The sequence below is a fragment of the Portunus trituberculatus genome, chromosome 12, assembly GCF_017591435.1.
Source record: "Portunus trituberculatus isolate SZX2019 chromosome 12, ASM1759143v1, whole genome shotgun sequence".
Classification (NCBI taxonomy): Eukaryota; Metazoa; Arthropoda; class Malacostraca; order Decapoda; family Portunidae; genus Portunus; species Portunus trituberculatus.
Genome location: NC_059266.1, coordinates 4,043,039 through 4,060,538, shown reverse-complemented (window position 1 = coordinate 4,060,538; position 17,500 = coordinate 4,043,039). Strand labels below are relative to the sequence as shown.

Here is a 17,500-nt window from a genome sequence, read left to right as displayed (position 1 = left end):
TAATAATGGTGATGATGATGATGATGATGATCATCATCATCATCATCATCATGATGATCATTGATGATGATCATTGATGATGATCATTATCATCATCATTATCATCATCATCATTATTATTATTATTATTATAATAATGATGATGTCATGATGATGATGATGATAATAATAATAATGATAATAATAATAATGATGATGATAATCATAATAATGATGATGATGATGATGATAATAATAATGATAATAATAATAATGATGATGATGATGATGATAATAATGATGATGATGATAATAATAATAATGATGACAATAATAATAATGATAAGGATGATGATGATAATAATGATAATAATAATAATAATAATAATAATAATAATAGTAATAATATTAATAATAATAACAATAATAATTAAGATAACAATAACAACGATAATCAGAAGGAAAAGAAAGAAAAAGAACAAAAAATGAAAGAGCCAACCCACTAACCCTGGGCGGTGGTCCATCCTCGGGGACAGTGGCTTGAGGAAGCAGCGGGTGTCGGGGCGGGAATGGAGAGCTTGGGGCGTTGGCTACTCCCCAGGGGCCTCTTACACACCCGTCCTGCAGGGAAGCCACAGTTCTGGTCGTTCCAGTAACCTTGGCGGCGCGTGTAGAGGGCGAGACAATCCTCCTGGTCTGCTTGGCGTGTTGGGAAGAGCGATGTAGTGTTAATAGACAAGATCGTAGAGTGCAACATGTAGATTCTCACTTCTCATTCACAAGACTTAAAATGAAAGGCAGGGGGGGATAACTGGTCTGGTTATATGACACGCCACTCAGGTAAAGACATATGTACTCAGTAATTAGCAAGTTATGTTGTACTGAATCATTAGGTAACTTTAAAAGATCAGGTAAATTTATGGAAAACATGGGATGAATGAAAACCAGGCCCGTTATAGAAGAGCAAATACAATGATGAACACGGTGAGGTAGATACACACCATGGACATTGTTTGGTTCACCAGGTGCCCAGTTCGTAAAGTTGAATGGCGTGTGGTCAAGCCAGCGATACTCCTCCTTCCGTATGCGCCCGCCGACCCACACCGCCTCCACACTCAGCCTGAGCAACTGAGAGCCCGCAAGGTGATGAGACGCAGTAGACGAGTGATATGTGGGAAGATATGCGTTATGTTCCTCTCGATTAGGTAAGAATCTATGCTTCCCTTGTCACTTTAACTTGTCAATTTGCTTGCATACTCGTAGTTACGTCTCTATATCTGTGCTTGTCAGCTACACAAACAGGTTAGTAATTGTTAGTTTGTTGACATATTTATCTATGTATATATCCGTCTGTCTGTCTGTCTGTCAGTTTGTCTGTCTCTCTGTTTGTCTGTCTGTCTATACCTATCTGTGTATGTCTTTCTATCTATCGTATCTATATATCTATACCTACCTCTCTCTGTATCTACCTATCTATTTACATATCTGTGTCAGTCTGTCTGTCTATCTATCCATCTAACTATTTGTGCCTGTCTCTCTATCTGTCTGTCTTTTTATCTATTCTTCTCTACCTACGTTTTTGTCTGTCTGGCTATCTATCTATATATCTACAAATATTGATTTAATTATTTATGCCCAGCCACTCAACCTGTCCTCTGTCAATCACTCTCTTAATCCATCACTGTATCTGTCCAACAATCCATTTATTATATCTACATTTACAATTCAATCTTTATCTTAATTAGTATTTGCCAATCTATCTATTAATTCCATGGTTAGTCAATCTGCTGGTGCTCCATGTCAGTCAATCAAACAATTCATCTATCTAGATTTGACAAACGAGTGGAATAAGGTGGTGAGCAAACACAGGATGATGCAGAAGAGAAAACACAGATAGGTGGTCTTTATTTATCTTATAACATAGACGTCCTGCTTTACCCTTGGTTTTCTCCACCACACGTCATCCTATCTATCCATCCATCCAGTCACTTCTACTCACCTTCGCCTGCAGCCAGTAGTTCTCCTCCAGCGAATGTACAGAGGCTAGGATAGCACCCTCCTCAAGACACCTTTTGTTGGACTCCCCCCATGGCTGTTGGTCCTCGACGCCCACCAGCCTGTAACAGTGGTCCCCGAGTCGCAACCAAGCGGGGTCACCTTCACACGTCTGGTCAGGTAAGGCGGGTGGGGGAGGCAGTGGATTTCGTGACATGCCTGAAAAGAATGCGAACCTTGTGTGTGTGTGTGTGTGTGTGTGTGTGTTTCACTGTTTGATCTGCTGCAGTCTCTGACGAGACAGCCAGACGTTACCTTACGGAACGAGCTCAGAGCTCATTATTTCCGATCTTCGGATATGCCTGAGTTCAGGCACACACCGGGACAACAAGGTCACAACTCCTCGATTTACATCGCGTACCTACTCACTGCTAGGTGAACAGGGGCTACACGTGAAAAGAGACACACCCAAATATCTCCACCCGGCCGGGGAATCGAACCCCGGTCCTCTGGCTTGTGAAGCCAGCGCTCTAACCACTGAGCTGTGTGTGTGTGTGTGTGTGTGTGTGTGTGTTATATTGTAAACATTGTCTTGAACGTCGTTGAGAGAGAGAGAGAGAGAGAGAGAGAGAGAGAGAGAGAGAGAGAGAGAGAGAGAAACTAAATTTGACTAGAAAAACGAAACAAATAATGACTGGACAATAGTCTCACCATAGGCTGCCTCACATACGAAGGGCATGACGGTGAGGCACACGGCGTCTTGCAGGGCAAACCCAGGCAGGCTGGCGGCCCCGCACCACTCCCGCCCCAGGTGGTGGTCAGGCTGGCTTCGCTCCCAGCCCAGGTTAGGGTGGAAGGGCGTGCCATCCACCCACTCGAATGCTGAGTGACGCCAAGCATTTCTTACTCAACTTATTATAGTTCGTAATGTTGTTGTTGTTATTACTATTATTATTATCACTATTATTATTTGTATTATTATTATCATCATCATTATCAGCTTTGAAACATTTTTTAGAAGAGGGCACTTAGCTGGTACTATATTTCAATATACTGAAGGGACGAGGCTCTCCATAAATAACTGTCAAAATAATTTTTTTGAGGGGACGAGTGTGACTGGTGGACTTCAAAGGGCACACTGATAGTGCTAATGAAAAGTTTCCCTAAAAGTACGCTAGCGGAAAGTTTTCCTAAAATCATTCTCAATAACATTAGCATCATCATTCAGAAACAGTACCACTCGGCGTGCAATGGGCTACACATCAGCATAAAACTCTCACCGTCAGCGCCTCCTTCTGCGCGGCGCAAACCGATCCACACAGGACTGGTCACCTCGCTGCCCAAGGACAGGCTGCAGGGAAAAAATGAATGAATGAATGAATGAATCAGTCAATCAATCTACCAGTCAATTAATGAAATAGTTTATGATTCAAACACCAAGACAATAAGTCACTGAAAGGTTGTTATACTTTTGATTTATTCAATATATATATATATATATATATATATATATATATATATATATATATATATATATATATATATATATATATATATATATATATATATATATATAATTTTGTTTTTTCATTTACTTATCATCGTGTCTACGTATTATGTAAAACTACTCTTATTAAGTTAGGTTAGGTTACGTTAGCTTAGTGATGTACAAAGAATTTTCTTTCTACAGTATGTATCAAGTAGACATTAATGAATGAGCTACAGTAATTACTTGTATTTACTTGAAATTCCCCCTCCTCCGCTGGAGGTGACTGAAAGGATTAATGAGTCAGTATGAGTAAGCTGGAGGTGATTGAAGGGGTTGGCGAAACAATAAGAAATAAGCTGAAGGTGGCTGTAGGGATTGGAGAGTAAGCTGAAGATGATTAAAGGAATTGGTGCTTGGGCTGGTAAGATTTCTTTCGGATACGAGTCGAAGCAGACGGTTCACAACAAATGATTTACTCAGGCAATACTGGATGACGAGCGTAGAAGTGGAGGAGAACTGCACTTCTACGGAAAAGTTTGAAGTGTCACAAACATTAAATACCAAATAATGAATTTTCCTGAATCTCTTTCCCTGGCCTAAGCAGCACAGCAAGCGTGACTCACCTGAGGAGGGCTTGGTGTTCTGAGGGGCTGCCAACACTCGCTAGGTGCCCTCCGTGACTCACGCAGGTTTCCTCCGCCGCCGCCCACGTCTTCCACGTCGAGAAGGTCTGAGGGAGAGCCGCCGTATGGGATATGAGGGGTGTTCCTGAGGGCGCTCATGCCTTAGCTCAGAAGCCCGTATTTTCAAACGCTATGTTCCCTCATCAGGAGTATTTTCCAAGCCAGAAAGGATATATATCGTATTGTTTTCCTCATAAACAATACAAAATACTTGATGAATTCTTGCTAGGATGGTGAAAACACTCTTTAAAGCCCTAGGAACTTGTCAGAAGTTGTCGAGATAAGACGCGGAAAATTTTAAAACAAATACTGAGCAGAGTTTTATTAAGATCGAAGCAGTTTCATTGCTTTGGTTTGGAGTGAACCCTGGGATAGAGATGATGAAGGGTTGTTAACACTTAATAAGCAAAAATATGCTCGTAGATGAAAAAGTAGACATACAGATAGACAGATAGATAGATAGAGATAGATAGGCAGACGGACAGAAATCTAAATAGATAAATAGAAAGAAAAGCAGACAGGCAAACAAACAGACAGAGAGACATAATTAGATCTAGAAAGACAGGCAGATAGATCGTGTAAGGGTAATTGGTGTGTCATAAAGGCATCACAAGAGGAAGGGACAATATCCGATGGTGTATTATAATGTTACTCAGAGTGGGTGTTGGTAGGTAAAACGAAGTAAGGTGGGCGTGCGTCACTCACCCGGTAGCAGCTTCCGCCAGAAGGGTACCAGCCCGCGGTACAGGGGGACCGGGGTTTGGTGGGCCCGGCGAGGATAGAGGCTGGAGGCGAGGGCCGGTCATCCTGACGATGCAAGTATTCACCTGTGACAAATATCAAAACAAAACAATAGATTCTTACTCCATAAGTACACTGGTCACAATGTTTTCTCATTACATTTTCTTTTTTTGCCAGAAAAAAAAAATGAATAAAAGAATCTCATCAAGACTACTCAATTAGGAAAGTTAGGTTATTTTCACTTATGTATTGTAATACATCCTAACGGTTAGGTTGTATTAGATTATATTAGTGAAAATAACTTAACTTCCCTAATTGAGTGGTCTTGATGAGATCCATTCATAAACGAGTCGGATCTTATCAAATCTTACCTACCATTACCAAATCTTAAAAAAAGAGAAGTATTTAACCTGCATGTAGTCTCCTCTCCCTCCGCCCACTTCATACACCAATACGAAAAAAAAAAAAAAGAATAACGTGGCGTGAGTGGTGCTTACACAGGTAGTGGTAGCGGCGGCGGCAACCAACAGTAGAGGGGCGGCCAGACCCTGGCACAGCCACGCGGCAGGGACCGCGATGCCTCCGTCTTGCTCGTGTCGGGAGGACTCCAGAAAGGGTAATGGCTGGAAGCACCGCCAATAATAATGTAGGACGTGATCAAGTGATCTTCAACAACAATACACGCTGACAGACAGATGAAGAGACAGACGTGTAAAGATACATAATAGAATTAATATGTATAGATAGAATGGTAAATAAGTGAATTATTTGACAAAATAGAGCTAATATGATAAACAAATCAAAATCTAGCGAGACGGAAAATAAAACTAAATAGATGATAACACACGTCATCAGTTCACCTGGTCTAGGGCGCATCAGTACAGCGTCTGAGGCACGGCTCCCCACCCACAGGGGAGACCCCAGTGCAGCCAATCTTGACGCCAGCTTAGGGGGCACGCTGTGAGAGGAAAAGGGGAGAGCAGTAGTTCACGTAACACTCTTAGTAACACAGTTAGAAAGGATTATGAGTCACAAGAAATATTCCAGTGTTATATGTATAGGAATGAAAGAAGGCAAATGGTCTTTTTCTCTCTCTGACTAACCTGTTCACCACTACCGCAACACGCCCGTCCCCAGCCAGGCAGTCCTCCTGCGCCTCCCGCCATGCCTTTGGAGTCGTGGATAGCCGGTAGAAGCTCTTTCCGCACGCCTTCAGAGCATAAAAACACATGAAAACAAGGGAAGCTGCGAGAAGCCGATAGGCCTACACGCGGCAGTTCCTGTGTGAAACATGCCTACCTATGTCCACCTGACCCCTCCATAAATATATGAAGTCTATTCGAAGCTCGCTAATGACTCACCATTGACAACCTGATTACCGAGTCCATTTTGTTGATATACTACTGTTTTTGAGAACCAGTTTCTTCCTATCTCCTTTTTAAATCTAACTTCATCAAACTTGAACTCATTTCTTGTCTTATCCGGAGTGAGTGAATTTTAACGCCGCAACAACGAGATCATAAGGCGCCGCTTGTAAGTGAGATGGTAATGTAGTATTTGCACTGAGGCAGAAAGGATGCAATTTTCCTTCATTACTCTTAACATGACGAGGCTTATTAGTGCGTATTTGCTGCGCGGTGTTGCCTAAGAAAAGTGGCAACAGGGCTGGGAACGCACTAAACTTGATTAGATAAATACAAAAGACTAAATAAAGATGTTGACACGTGCCGGGCGAGGCCGGAGACAAACAGATGCACGGTAACTCTGAGGGAAAACGGAACATCGGCCAGGAGATGGCGAAAGGAGGCAAGGCAGAGAACTATGCGGAGGGACAAGATAAAGATAAAAAAAAAAAAATAAATGAATAGATAATCAAAATAGATAAATAAAAAAAAATCATCAAATGAAAGAAAAATCCAAAGATGAGTGGAGAAGGTTGGGAAGGCCTTTATCTGACCATAGAAGCTGATGATGATGATGATGATGATGATGACGATGATAAGGATGAAGATGCCAGTATATGTAAAGTGTAGACTAATTCATCTAAGCCTTTAAGTTTATAAACGCTCTCATTATATAATAAACATGTTCAATTACCGAAAAAACTCTCTCTCTCTCTCTCTCTCTCTCTCTCTCTCTCTCTCTCTCTCTCTTTGGCCTTGTTTTCATAATGTTCATTTAGGCAAATACATGATTACATAATAAAGAACAAGTTTTCAGCATCTAGTGGCTTAACACCGTGGCGACAGACTGCCCAGCCCCGCCGTCACCCCTGCCCGCGGTGTAAGGTGGTGACGTCTTGCCTCCTGGGAGCTGAGCAAACGTTGCCGCCTCTGTGCAGCTTTCCGGGGGCACACACTTCAATATTATTTGCAGGACTGTCAATACCCAGAGACAACAATGCCCTGTACCTTTCCCCACAATGGACGTTGAACATTTTCTCACAGTATTCCCAGTGTGTGAACGCACGTCCCATTTTTGTGCTATATGTTAATGTGAACACTACACGCACGCACCACCATCCTATTGTATACAGTGCTCGTGTTAACATTGTGATGTACTCGTATGTATTATCATGCATCGTGAAAAGCCTGCATTCTGGGAATTACCTAGACTCATTCACTAATTTGTAAACGCGCTATGAATAAAAGTACTCTCTCTCTCTCTCTCTCTCTCTCTCTCTCTTAGATTAGAAGGAACAGATGCCAGTAGTGATAAGGGGAATCGAGGCTGTGAGTCAATGAGGCTCCGTTCCCTACTCTCGCTCTCTCCCGCCCCCATCCCGCATCGCAGCTGAGGTCGTGGGGGCGTGGGAATGGAAGCGTGGAGTGGGCGCGGGTCTGGGAAACGCTGCCGTGCCGTACTTCAGAAGACTTAATTGATGGTCATATGAGCTCATGCCATCGTGGTGTGTGTGTGTGTGTGTGTGTGTGTGTGCGCCTCACTACTCCAAGACGCGTCATCTTTCCCTCTTCCTACCCCCGCACACTTAAATCCTAAATGTTGGCGTCTTTCTATTACGCTTACCATTCACGACGAATACAAACTTATCAACTCTCACCCATCAAGCTTGAGACTCACGTATTTTACCTCCATCTCAATCATGCACGAATCGCATCTAAAAACTCACTCAAATATTTGCAAATATTTCCCAAATATTCTTTTAACATAATATTTTTCGACAGAAATTGTGAAATTGAATTTTCCGCATTATAAAACGTCCGCTTTCCTTCAGTTTCTAATTGGAAACCTAAAATCCCTAATTTTCTGGGAGGCCTTCGCCCCTTACATTCCCCTCCACCAGGCTGTCGCCCTGGACCTGACCTGGTGCTGTGCCCCCTAGACCCCTGGCTCTCACTCTTTGGGACTTCTGGCACCAGTTGGCATCTCCTATATAAAGACTGGCGACTCTGAGGAGAATATTCAGAAACGTTTTGCTTCCTTACAATGATTCTTCAATACTCATGGTAAAATGACGTGGGTTTTTAAGATTGTTTATATAATTTTAGTGACAAATTGATACCATTTTTACAATATTAAAATAAGGAACACACTGAAAAACCCGATCAATTATATTGTGCCCTTAAAAACAATCGCAGTGAGAGCAGTGTTTCTAAAGACTTGCCTCAGAGTTGCCAGCCTGTCTAAGAGACGCCAACTGCCTTTAAAGATGACGTTACGTATTTGAAAAGAACAAAGTTATACATAGTATTCATTGATTACAGAACAGCCTGCGAAAGAGTGCTCCGTGACAAGCTAGTTAAAGGGCTGTGGATCTGTCTATCTGTCTACGCATGCACCAGGAACGTGTTCTGCTCTCTACCTAACTGCCTGCCATTTTAACATCTTTTCAGAAAAAAATGAAATAAAAACTGGTTCATCTTTCATTTTCATTCATCAAAATCGAAAAGATGGGCAGATTTTTATGAAACATAACCTACATATGAAAAAAAAAAAAAACACCTACATCCAGAGAAGAGGAACATAAAGAAGCATTTATCCAAACAAAAAAAATCAGAAATACAAACTGCAGCTATTCAAAACAGACAATACTTTTCTTCCTCACCTCATCACACGCAGGGTTGGTGGCGGGGCGAGGTGTAGCTCGTGTGTCCTGTGTTACCTCACCTTCCGGAGCTGCTAAGGACAGACCCTCGGGTTGTCGGAAGGAGCGATGCTGAAGCTGAACTTTCATTGCGTCTCCAGAACCTAAGTCATCTGCGTCGCCAGCGAGAAGATTGACAGGAGGCTCTGGCTGAAGGAGACACACACACACACACACACACACACACACACACACACACACACACACACACGCCATATCAGTGATTTATACATGGTGAATGAGTGAATAAAAGTATGAATGGGATAATGAGAAAGTGGCAATGTACAGAAACAGAAGGATAAAAAGTTGAATGGGTAGATGACATAGTAACTAATTGACTGACTGGCTAAATGGGGCAGGAAAAACACCCATTGCCACACTCGACTTCATTGTATTATGTTATATTTTGTACTAGCGTCTGACAATGTTATGAGAGCGCACCTGACACTGGAAGCAGGACTTCTTGCAGACAAACTCCAGTAGATGATGACAACTAGTGCGCAGCCAGAGGGCGGTACGATTGTCCAGGCTGACGCAGCAAAGAGGATTCGGCTTGGGGGAAAAGGAATGACAGAAGAAAAAACTTTATTATCGTTCTTGTTGTTATTTCACAACAAATTCTTAACCAATAAACGATGGGTGATTTGATGCTAAGAGAGAGAGAGAGAGAGAGAGAGAGAGAGAGAGACTAAAGTGACTCAGGAATCTTGCACAACTAATTAGGATGTTTACATAAAATGCCCCCCTCTCTCTCTCTCTCTCTCTCTCTCTCTCTCTCTCTCTCTCCACTCACGAGGGTTGTTAGGTGTCGCCCAGCTGGTATAAGTGAGTGGGGAACCATCCGTCCATTGCCATGACCTCTTTCCAAGCAGAGTCGCGAGCCACGACCATCCGCCAGCCTCTTCGTTGACCTCCTCCGCCGTCAGGCCCAGCCACATCCCGTCAGCGCCTTCGTACGCAAGGAATAAAAGCCTCAGGATTCTGCATTCTTTACGAAACTAAAAGATCGTATTTTGAAACATTGTACTGTCATGAGAACTGTCTGTAAAGCCTACATTGATGATGAGTCTGGTTGTAATTATAATTCTTCCTAGATGAATCATAGGAAAACATTAAAAACCTTGATTATACCTCTAAAATCTATTAAATGTATAGGAGAAAATTAAAGAGCTTGTATTTTGATTCTCATTGTATTCTCATGACCACTATTTGTAGAGACAACACTAGTAATAAGTCGGGTTCTAATGAGTATCTTTACCACTTTAATCATAATGAAATATTTGAAAACCCTAACAACTACCACTGAAAGACACAAAAACGCTTATCAATACAAACCTACATTGTTCTCCTCTTTTCTGTAACTTTTCACTATCGAGTAACCGAAAGACGCAAAGACTACCTATCTCCCCTCTTTTGTCATTTCTCACCTTCCAATAACGACAGGAGGAAGTCGTTCTCTCTTTTCGTGTGCACGGAGGCCAGGTGTGCCGCGTGGGCCCGACAGGTAGCTGTGGCCAGGGAGTGAGAGGCGCGTACGTCCCATACACGATAGCAGTGACCGTCCAACACACGCCAGTCATCCTCACACTCAGAGGCCTCGACTCGCCGCCCTGTCAAGGGAGTGAGTGACCCATGATACCCATGATGACGCTATGCTTGATGATGCAGGACGTGACAGTGAGTGGAGAAGAATTTAAGGGATTTGGCGGGCCGTAGTGTGTGTGTGTGTGTGTGTGTGTGTGTGTGTGTGTGTGTGTAATTCACTGTTTGTTTGATCTGCTGCAGTCTCTGACGAGACAGCCAGACGTTACCCTACGGAACGAACTCAGAGCTCATTATTTCCGATCTTCGGTTAGGCCTGAGACCAGGCACACACCACACACCGGGACAACAAGGTCACAACTCCTCGATTTACATCCCGTACCTACTCACTGCTAGGTGAACAGGGGCTACACGTGAAAGGAGACACACCCAAATATCTCCACCCGGCTGGGGAATCGAACCCCAGTCCTCTGGGGTTCGATTCCTGGCTTATGAAGCCAGCGCTCTAACCACTGAGCTACCGGGCCGTGTGTGTGTGTGTGTGTGTGTGTGTGTGTGTGTGTGTGTGAGGAAGTGAGAGAGGAATGAGAAGCCTGGGGATGGGGAAGAGGGACGGAAAGAGGGGAAGTGGAGGGCAGAGGAAGAAGTTGACTACTGCTACTACTACTACTACTACTACTACTACTACTACTACTACTACTACTACTACTACTACTACTACTGCAACTGTTACTACAACTATTACAACTGCAACTACCACTATTATCATCATCACCACCACATTAACAACAAGAACAACAACACCATCATCAACATCATGAAAAACAACAGCCTCAACAACAACAACAACAACAACAACAACAACAACAACAACAATCTGGTTACCAGTGTGTGTGTGTGTGTGTGTGTGTGTGTGTGTGTGTGTGTGTGTGTGTGTGTGTGCAGGGTAAGCCACCACGCAGGCATCTCACCTTCGCTCAGCACGAGGGCCACGAGAGTCAGGAGGCACAGGTGTGTCTTCATGATGTCCTCGCTTCCTCCTTAACAAACCCGCAGGAGAAAACTAGAAGCACAGTACCAGGAAACTGATCACTCAGATGACGACTTGACGTGTTGCATTATTCATCTTTCTCATACCTTGCGGTCTTCATTTTTTATTCGTGTTTTCCAGCACCTAAAAAGAAACAAAATGTCTTATAACGTTCACTTTAGGTTCTTTCTTCACTTGGTAATTCATCTGACCTTCAACGCCACACAATGCATGTAAGGGCCGTCCGCCAACAGATGGCCAGACACAAGAATGTTTTTATTGAGCGTTTCCTCGTCCTGGACCAAACACAAGCGACCACTTCACTATGTTGCACTGAAATGAGGGAGTCGGAGAGCGTCGTCTGGTGAGGAGAATTAGCAGGAAGGACACTGGCGCGGAGAGAGGGAAGCGAGGAAGGGAACCAGTGAGGAAGGCAACCTATATGAGGAGTAGAAGAGGAGAAAGGGCGAGTAATAGGAGACCAGGAGGAGGTGGGGAAGGGAAGTGCGGGTACAAGGGGAGGGAAGAGGAGGAGATGACGGCTTAGGGACCAGCGGATGGGATGAGGGAAGGGGAGCAAGGACATGAGTACTGTGTTTGATATAGTCGGCTGCCACGGAACAGACAATTGTGAACTGTGACGCTTATGGGTGATTTTTTATTCTTATTTATTTTTTGTATTAAGTAAATTTGAAGAGTATCATCATGACAGGTAATGATTACACGACGTCACAGAGGACCCCGTCTCCCTCACATCATCTGCCTCGTGAAGATATTTTGCCTGCTTCCGGCCAGGTGTGAGAACAGAGCAGCTGCCCAGAGTTTCTCTCTCTCTCTCTCTCTCTCTCTCTCTCTCTCTCTCTCTCTCCCTACCACCTGCGAGCCTGACTGGTGCTCGCCCTCAGTCTCCCGCTACTCCTATAGCCTCATCCCAGCGTAATCCTAAGAACATTCTAAGGAGGTCTACAAAGAAGTAGTGTAGTTGTTCAGATGCTACTAAGGGTAAAGATATGTTTATGATTTTAGTTCATGGTCATTAAACAATATTTTCTTTTTTCCATTCTAAATAATACTGAATTCATTAATGTTACTGAAAATGAGAACCATAAGTACCCATTAAGTGTAATGAATTCTTTGGTGTATAGTAATAATGATTTTGGTTACACCAATCATAGTGTTGATCATCTAAATGAGCAAATAGTACTTCAACCTCAATGTGATTATGTTTTCTGTGCTGAGGACATACGTCATAATTTGCCAAGCAACTATCTAAAGTTACTTTCTTACAACATAAGTAGTGTTCCTCAGGACTTGGAGTCTTTCTTTGATCAATGTGTAAATCCATCTGGTGTTGTAATTGATGTGGTTGGTTTATGTGAAACTTGTCTTAATGACAATATAATGTAATCTATATAATTTGGATAACTATTCTTAATTTTTTGATAATAAGTCTGTATTTATTTGCATAAAAATTTTCATGGTGTTAAGTTTAATAATGCTTGCTTACAACTACCACACAAAGAATCATAGAATCTCCCTCTCTTTCCCCCTTACCCATTTAATATATACAAGAATCAGCACCTTAATGAGGATAGGTAATACGTTTCACATTTCTCCAATTTTTAATGAGCATTTAAGGTACAATGAAGATTTATATAAAATGAATACGTGAAGGCAAGACATGGTAGTGTACAATCGAATGGCTATTCATGACCAGGCTTGACATGTTTGTTTTCCAATGTAACATCTCAAAGAACTCAGCAAATGTATCATGAAACTCTCCCTAGTTTGATACATTTGCACTGCCCTACACCACCACCCTGCTGTCTCCTGGTATGAAAAAGTACAATGGATAGAGTGGAAAATATTCCATTAGGCGCTGCAACAGCTTCGGTCATATGGCACCGCTAGGGTTAACGGGAGAACGCTGCATCTCCCAGCGGGTAACTAGGTTTGGCAAAGATTCGAACACGATCCGCCTTGCAACATACGCCACCAATCCCCGAAAGTACAATGGAAGTTTGGGATTCTGACACTGACGGAGCTCCATGCGAAATTGTTGTGATTATGAGCGCGCCTCGCTTTATTTAACCGTTTTGCGCTAATTCTTCAAATAGTATACTTTGTATTCTATACTTGTTCACAAAAATAATCAATAAAAGTGTTATCCATAACAGTTCTCGCATCTCTAGAACAAACGACTTCCTCTATGAATGTTTACACAATTCTTTTGCTTTACGCATAACCTTATGAAACTAACTATATGCAAAATTTTTTCATAGTGGGACAGCAGAGCCATGTAAAGTGCGCGCAGCAGAGACAAAATCTGAATGGTGTCTTTGAAAACAACAGCGCTGATGCATCCTTCACAACTACCCGCAACTTGCATGCATTACTATCCATGGCACAACATATGGGGTACGTCACCAATACACAGAATTTGAATAACCTTTGCTTTATTTTTCAAATAGGTACAGAATTAGACGTGTATGTAAATACATAATACTCCATGAGAAGAGACTCAAGCAGAACCTTGGGATGGCCTTGCCCTGCAGAGTACTCATAGAGGCTGACATCAGACTTTCACACTCGTCACGGTAGGAGTAGTAATTGCAGGGAGAGCGAGCTGAGGGACTGATGGCATTGTATAGCATACCACGGGGACACTCTCGTCGTTTAGCCACGCCCCCGCGACACTCGTAGAAGGAGGTGCAGCTGTCAGGCGCAGGAAGATATCCTGAGAAAGAGTCAGGACACACTGGCGGCACTGATGGCGCCAGTGGACGTACCGATGAAAAGTGGTGTTGAAATGAAAATCATCCGGCATTATTTTGTTTACTTCTGACCTACAACACACACACACACACACACACACACACACACACACACACACACACACACTCTCTCTCTCTCTACATATATATATATATATATATATATATATATATATATATATATATATATATATATATATATATATATATATATATATATATATATATATATATATATATATATATATATATATATATATATATATATATATATATATATATATATATATATATATATATATATATATATATTCATGAATATGTAAAACTTTAATCAATTCATATTAATTTTTCACATAACAAACTGGACTTTTGCATACATTGGCCTTGCCATGTACCCTTCCATGTATCCCGTCATGTCTGAAGAAACTCATGAACCGAAAGAAATAATACTTGCTGGGTTTTGATCACAAGAAGCAAGAAAGTGATGAAAGACTCACGTGGATGGAAACTCCTGATGTCTGGAGAACCTTTCAGGAAAGCGTGGCCATCTGCAAGATAGATAGATAGATAGATAGATATATATATATATATATATATATATATATATATATATATATATAGAGAGAGAGAGAGAGAGAGAGAGAGAGAGAGAGAGAGAGAGAGAGAGAGAGAGAGAGATTTGTGAGTGTAAATGCAGGAAGTCATTTATTAATAAGAATAGTGATAATAAAGGCAAACACTTGAGTGTAATCTGTCACGAGGACTCTCAACAGGAAGGCGCTGGTGCACGAACACATGAGTATGCCTATAAGGTTATAACAAAGGAGATGTAAACGAAATTCCAACGACCATCAGTAACCATGATTGAATAAGAAATAACTGGTTCAAGCTTGAAAAATTTAGGCTTAAAGAAAAAAATAAGGAATTGGCTCTCAAAATAGAGGGGTTGATGAATGGAACGGTTTAAGTAATCAGGTTGGATAATCATTTATAATACATCCGCGTTTCCTCCTCTCCCTCACACCACCCCACCATCCACCACTTAATATTCTAAAATAACCTCTCTATCCGGAAAAGATGACGGCAGCGACCCTCGAACACCCCACTGGGACTAACCAACATAAACCTAACCTAAACTAACCAAACACCTCAAAATTTACACCGCTGGACTTAGAAAATCTTGAATTTCTGCCACACCCTGAGTGTTAAACAGAGTACACACTTCCCTCCCCTCGCAATTTCTCTACGTTTACGGCAAGGTCACCGACCCTTCTACATGGTATTTGAGAATCTGATGCGGCTGTATAATAAAGATTTATCCCATCTTCTTATGATGGAGCGACACTCACGGGAGAATAGGCTGACAAGGAGGAGTGCTGCAACCCACATCCTCTCAACTAAGAGAGGCGAGCAACTGTTTACATGACTGTGTGGGTATCCTTGCATGGCACTGGGTTTAATTGAATAATATGATGAATAAAACAACGTAGCATGGAACATCTCTCTCTCTCTCTCTCTCTCTCTCTCTCTCTCTCTCTCTCTCTCTCTCTCTCTCTCAACAACAACAACAACGATTATAATGATGATAATAACAATAATAATAATAATAATAATAATAATAATAATAATAATAATAATAATAATAATAATAATAATAATAATAATAATGATAATAATAATAATAATAATAATAATAATAATAATAATAATAATAATAATAATAATAATAAAACTTATAATGATAATAATAATAATAATAATAATAATAATAATAATAATAATAATAATAATGATAATAATAATGATAATGATAATAATAATAATAATAATAATAATAATAATAATAATAATAATAATAATAATAATAATAATAATAATAATAATAATAATAATAACAACAACAACAACAACAACAACAACAACAACAACAACCATAAAAATAATAATAATAATAATAATAATAATAATAATAATAATAATAATAATAATAATAATAATAATAAATAAATAAATAAATAAATAAATAAATAAATAATAATGACAATAATAATAAAAGTTATTATAAAACAAGGCATGTATGTATGTAGATTTACCACCTCTTGAAGGAGGGCAAGGAGTGGGCCCTTACGCCTTTGGGATGGCGGCCCACATATGACTGCTAAATGTTTTAAGCTTTTTCTGCCCTGGCAGAGCCACAGCTAGCCTAACAAGACGAGACTGCTCGGAGGCAGAAACCGCAGCTATACAACCTATTGGTCACGACTGCCAGGGCTTAAGAGTGGAGTGAGAGTGATGTTTCACCTTGGTGGCGGGACGTTGTTCACCATGGCGATGAGTTGAGCAATATCCGTGTGTTTTAGTATGTGAGGGCATGATTCTGGTGTTCTGTTTAGGCTGCAGTGCTTGGACAGTCTCTTATGTAGTGTATGAATGGCGTGTCTGTGTCGGTGTTGCAGTGTTCACATGAGTGTTGCGTGCCTTGTATTTCGGTTAGACATTGGTATCCTAACCGAAGTCGGTGTAAGCGTGTTCTGGTGTGCCTAGCTAAGGCGTCAGGTAACTTTTGCATCTCCGAGGTGATTTGGTACCACATAGCACTTGGGGATCCTCTTGCTGCTCTTTGATTAACTTCCTGTGTCGGTTCCTTGTTGGTAATGGCTTTGGCCGTTGCTTTGACCTGAGAGATGCATTTTGGGATTTGGATTGTGACCTGGGGGAGGAACAGACCCTCCTTGGTGGCCTGGTCAGCTCTCTCATTCCCGTTTATCCCGGTGTGGCTCGGTATCCAGTTTAGGGTGATGTGGCGTTCCGCGAGACGGAGGTTGTGTGCTAGTGTATGTATGGATGATATAAGGAGTACGTTGTCGTCTGTGTGTTTCTTCGTGAGTGTCTATATGGCCCCGAGGGAGTCAGTGTGTATTGTGATGTGTTTTTCGTGTGATAGTGCATGTTGTATTGCTTTCATAATAGCCGCTAACTCTGTCTGTAACGTGGAGTAAAAAAAGAAAAAAAAAAAAAAACAAGGCAGAAACTCCGGGCTTATAAGCAATACTGGATTTTGTTAAGGAAAATAATATGCGTCTCATTACAATGCTATTTTTTGATGAACATTATTATTTACATGTATAATATTGTAATCTGTGATAAAAATAATTTACT

At 41.3% G+C, this 17,500-nt stretch overlaps 3 protein-coding genes across 4 annotated transcripts in view; all 3 read right to left on the bottom strand.

Annotated features, from left to right (window-relative positions):
• LOC123502771 (macrophage mannose receptor 1-like) overlaps window positions 1-12,017 on the bottom strand; it is a 26,869-nt gene extending 14,852 nt beyond the window's left edge. Inside the window, exons 1-15 of one of the 2 annotated variants that reach the window (XR_006674219.1) lie at window positions 11,506-12,017; window positions 10,420-10,602; window positions 9,786-9,941; window positions 9,434-9,544; window positions 8,954-9,142; window positions 5,991-6,097; window positions 5,748-5,845; window positions 5,385-5,510; window positions 4,852-4,973; window positions 4,087-4,193; window positions 3,255-3,325; window positions 2,686-2,856; window positions 1,979-2,193; window positions 981-1,107; window positions 487-675 (exon numbers count right to left, since the gene is read on the bottom strand). Coding sequence is in view for 1 of the 2 variants with exons in the window: in XM_045252022.1 (XP_045107957.1) it covers window positions 487-675; window positions 981-1,107; window positions 1,979-2,193; window positions 2,686-2,856; window positions 3,255-3,325; window positions 4,087-4,193; window positions 4,852-4,973; window positions 5,385-5,510; window positions 5,748-5,845; window positions 5,991-6,097; window positions 8,954-9,142; window positions 9,434-9,544; window positions 9,786-9,833 (1,681 nt within the window). In the remaining variant the exon portion in view is untranslated. The remainder of the gene's footprint in view (window positions 1-486; window positions 676-980; window positions 1,108-1,978; window positions 2,194-2,685; window positions 2,857-3,254; window positions 3,326-4,086; window positions 4,194-4,851; window positions 4,974-5,384; window positions 5,511-5,747; window positions 5,846-5,990; window positions 6,098-8,953; window positions 9,143-9,433; window positions 9,545-9,785; window positions 9,942-10,419; window positions 10,603-11,505) is intronic. The other variant, XM_045252022.1, reaches the window with a different exon arrangement.
• Window positions 12,018-14,003: 1,986 nt separating this feature from the next.
• On the bottom strand, window positions 14,004-15,797 carry LOC123502719. Its single transcript, XM_045251942.1, has 3 exons — window positions 15,691-15,797; window positions 14,839-14,889; window positions 14,004-14,331 (listed from the first exon to the last, which is right to left on the bottom strand). The coding sequence occupies exons 1-3, from the start codon at window positions 15,785-15,787 to the stop codon at window positions 14,021-14,023; spliced, it is 459 nt and encodes a 152-aa protein (XP_045107877.1). The 5' UTR covers window positions 15,788-15,797; the 3' UTR covers window positions 14,004-14,020.
• A 1,626-nt stretch (window positions 15,798-17,423) lies between these two features.
• The window catches only part of LOC123502611 (formin-1-like), a 1,068-nt gene continuing 991 nt past the window's right edge, over window positions 17,424-17,500 (bottom strand). The window contains exon 2 of the mRNA XM_045251776.1: window positions 17,424-17,500. This exon is cut by the window's right edge and continues 793 nt beyond it. The gene's annotated coding sequence lies outside the window, so the exon portion shown is untranslated.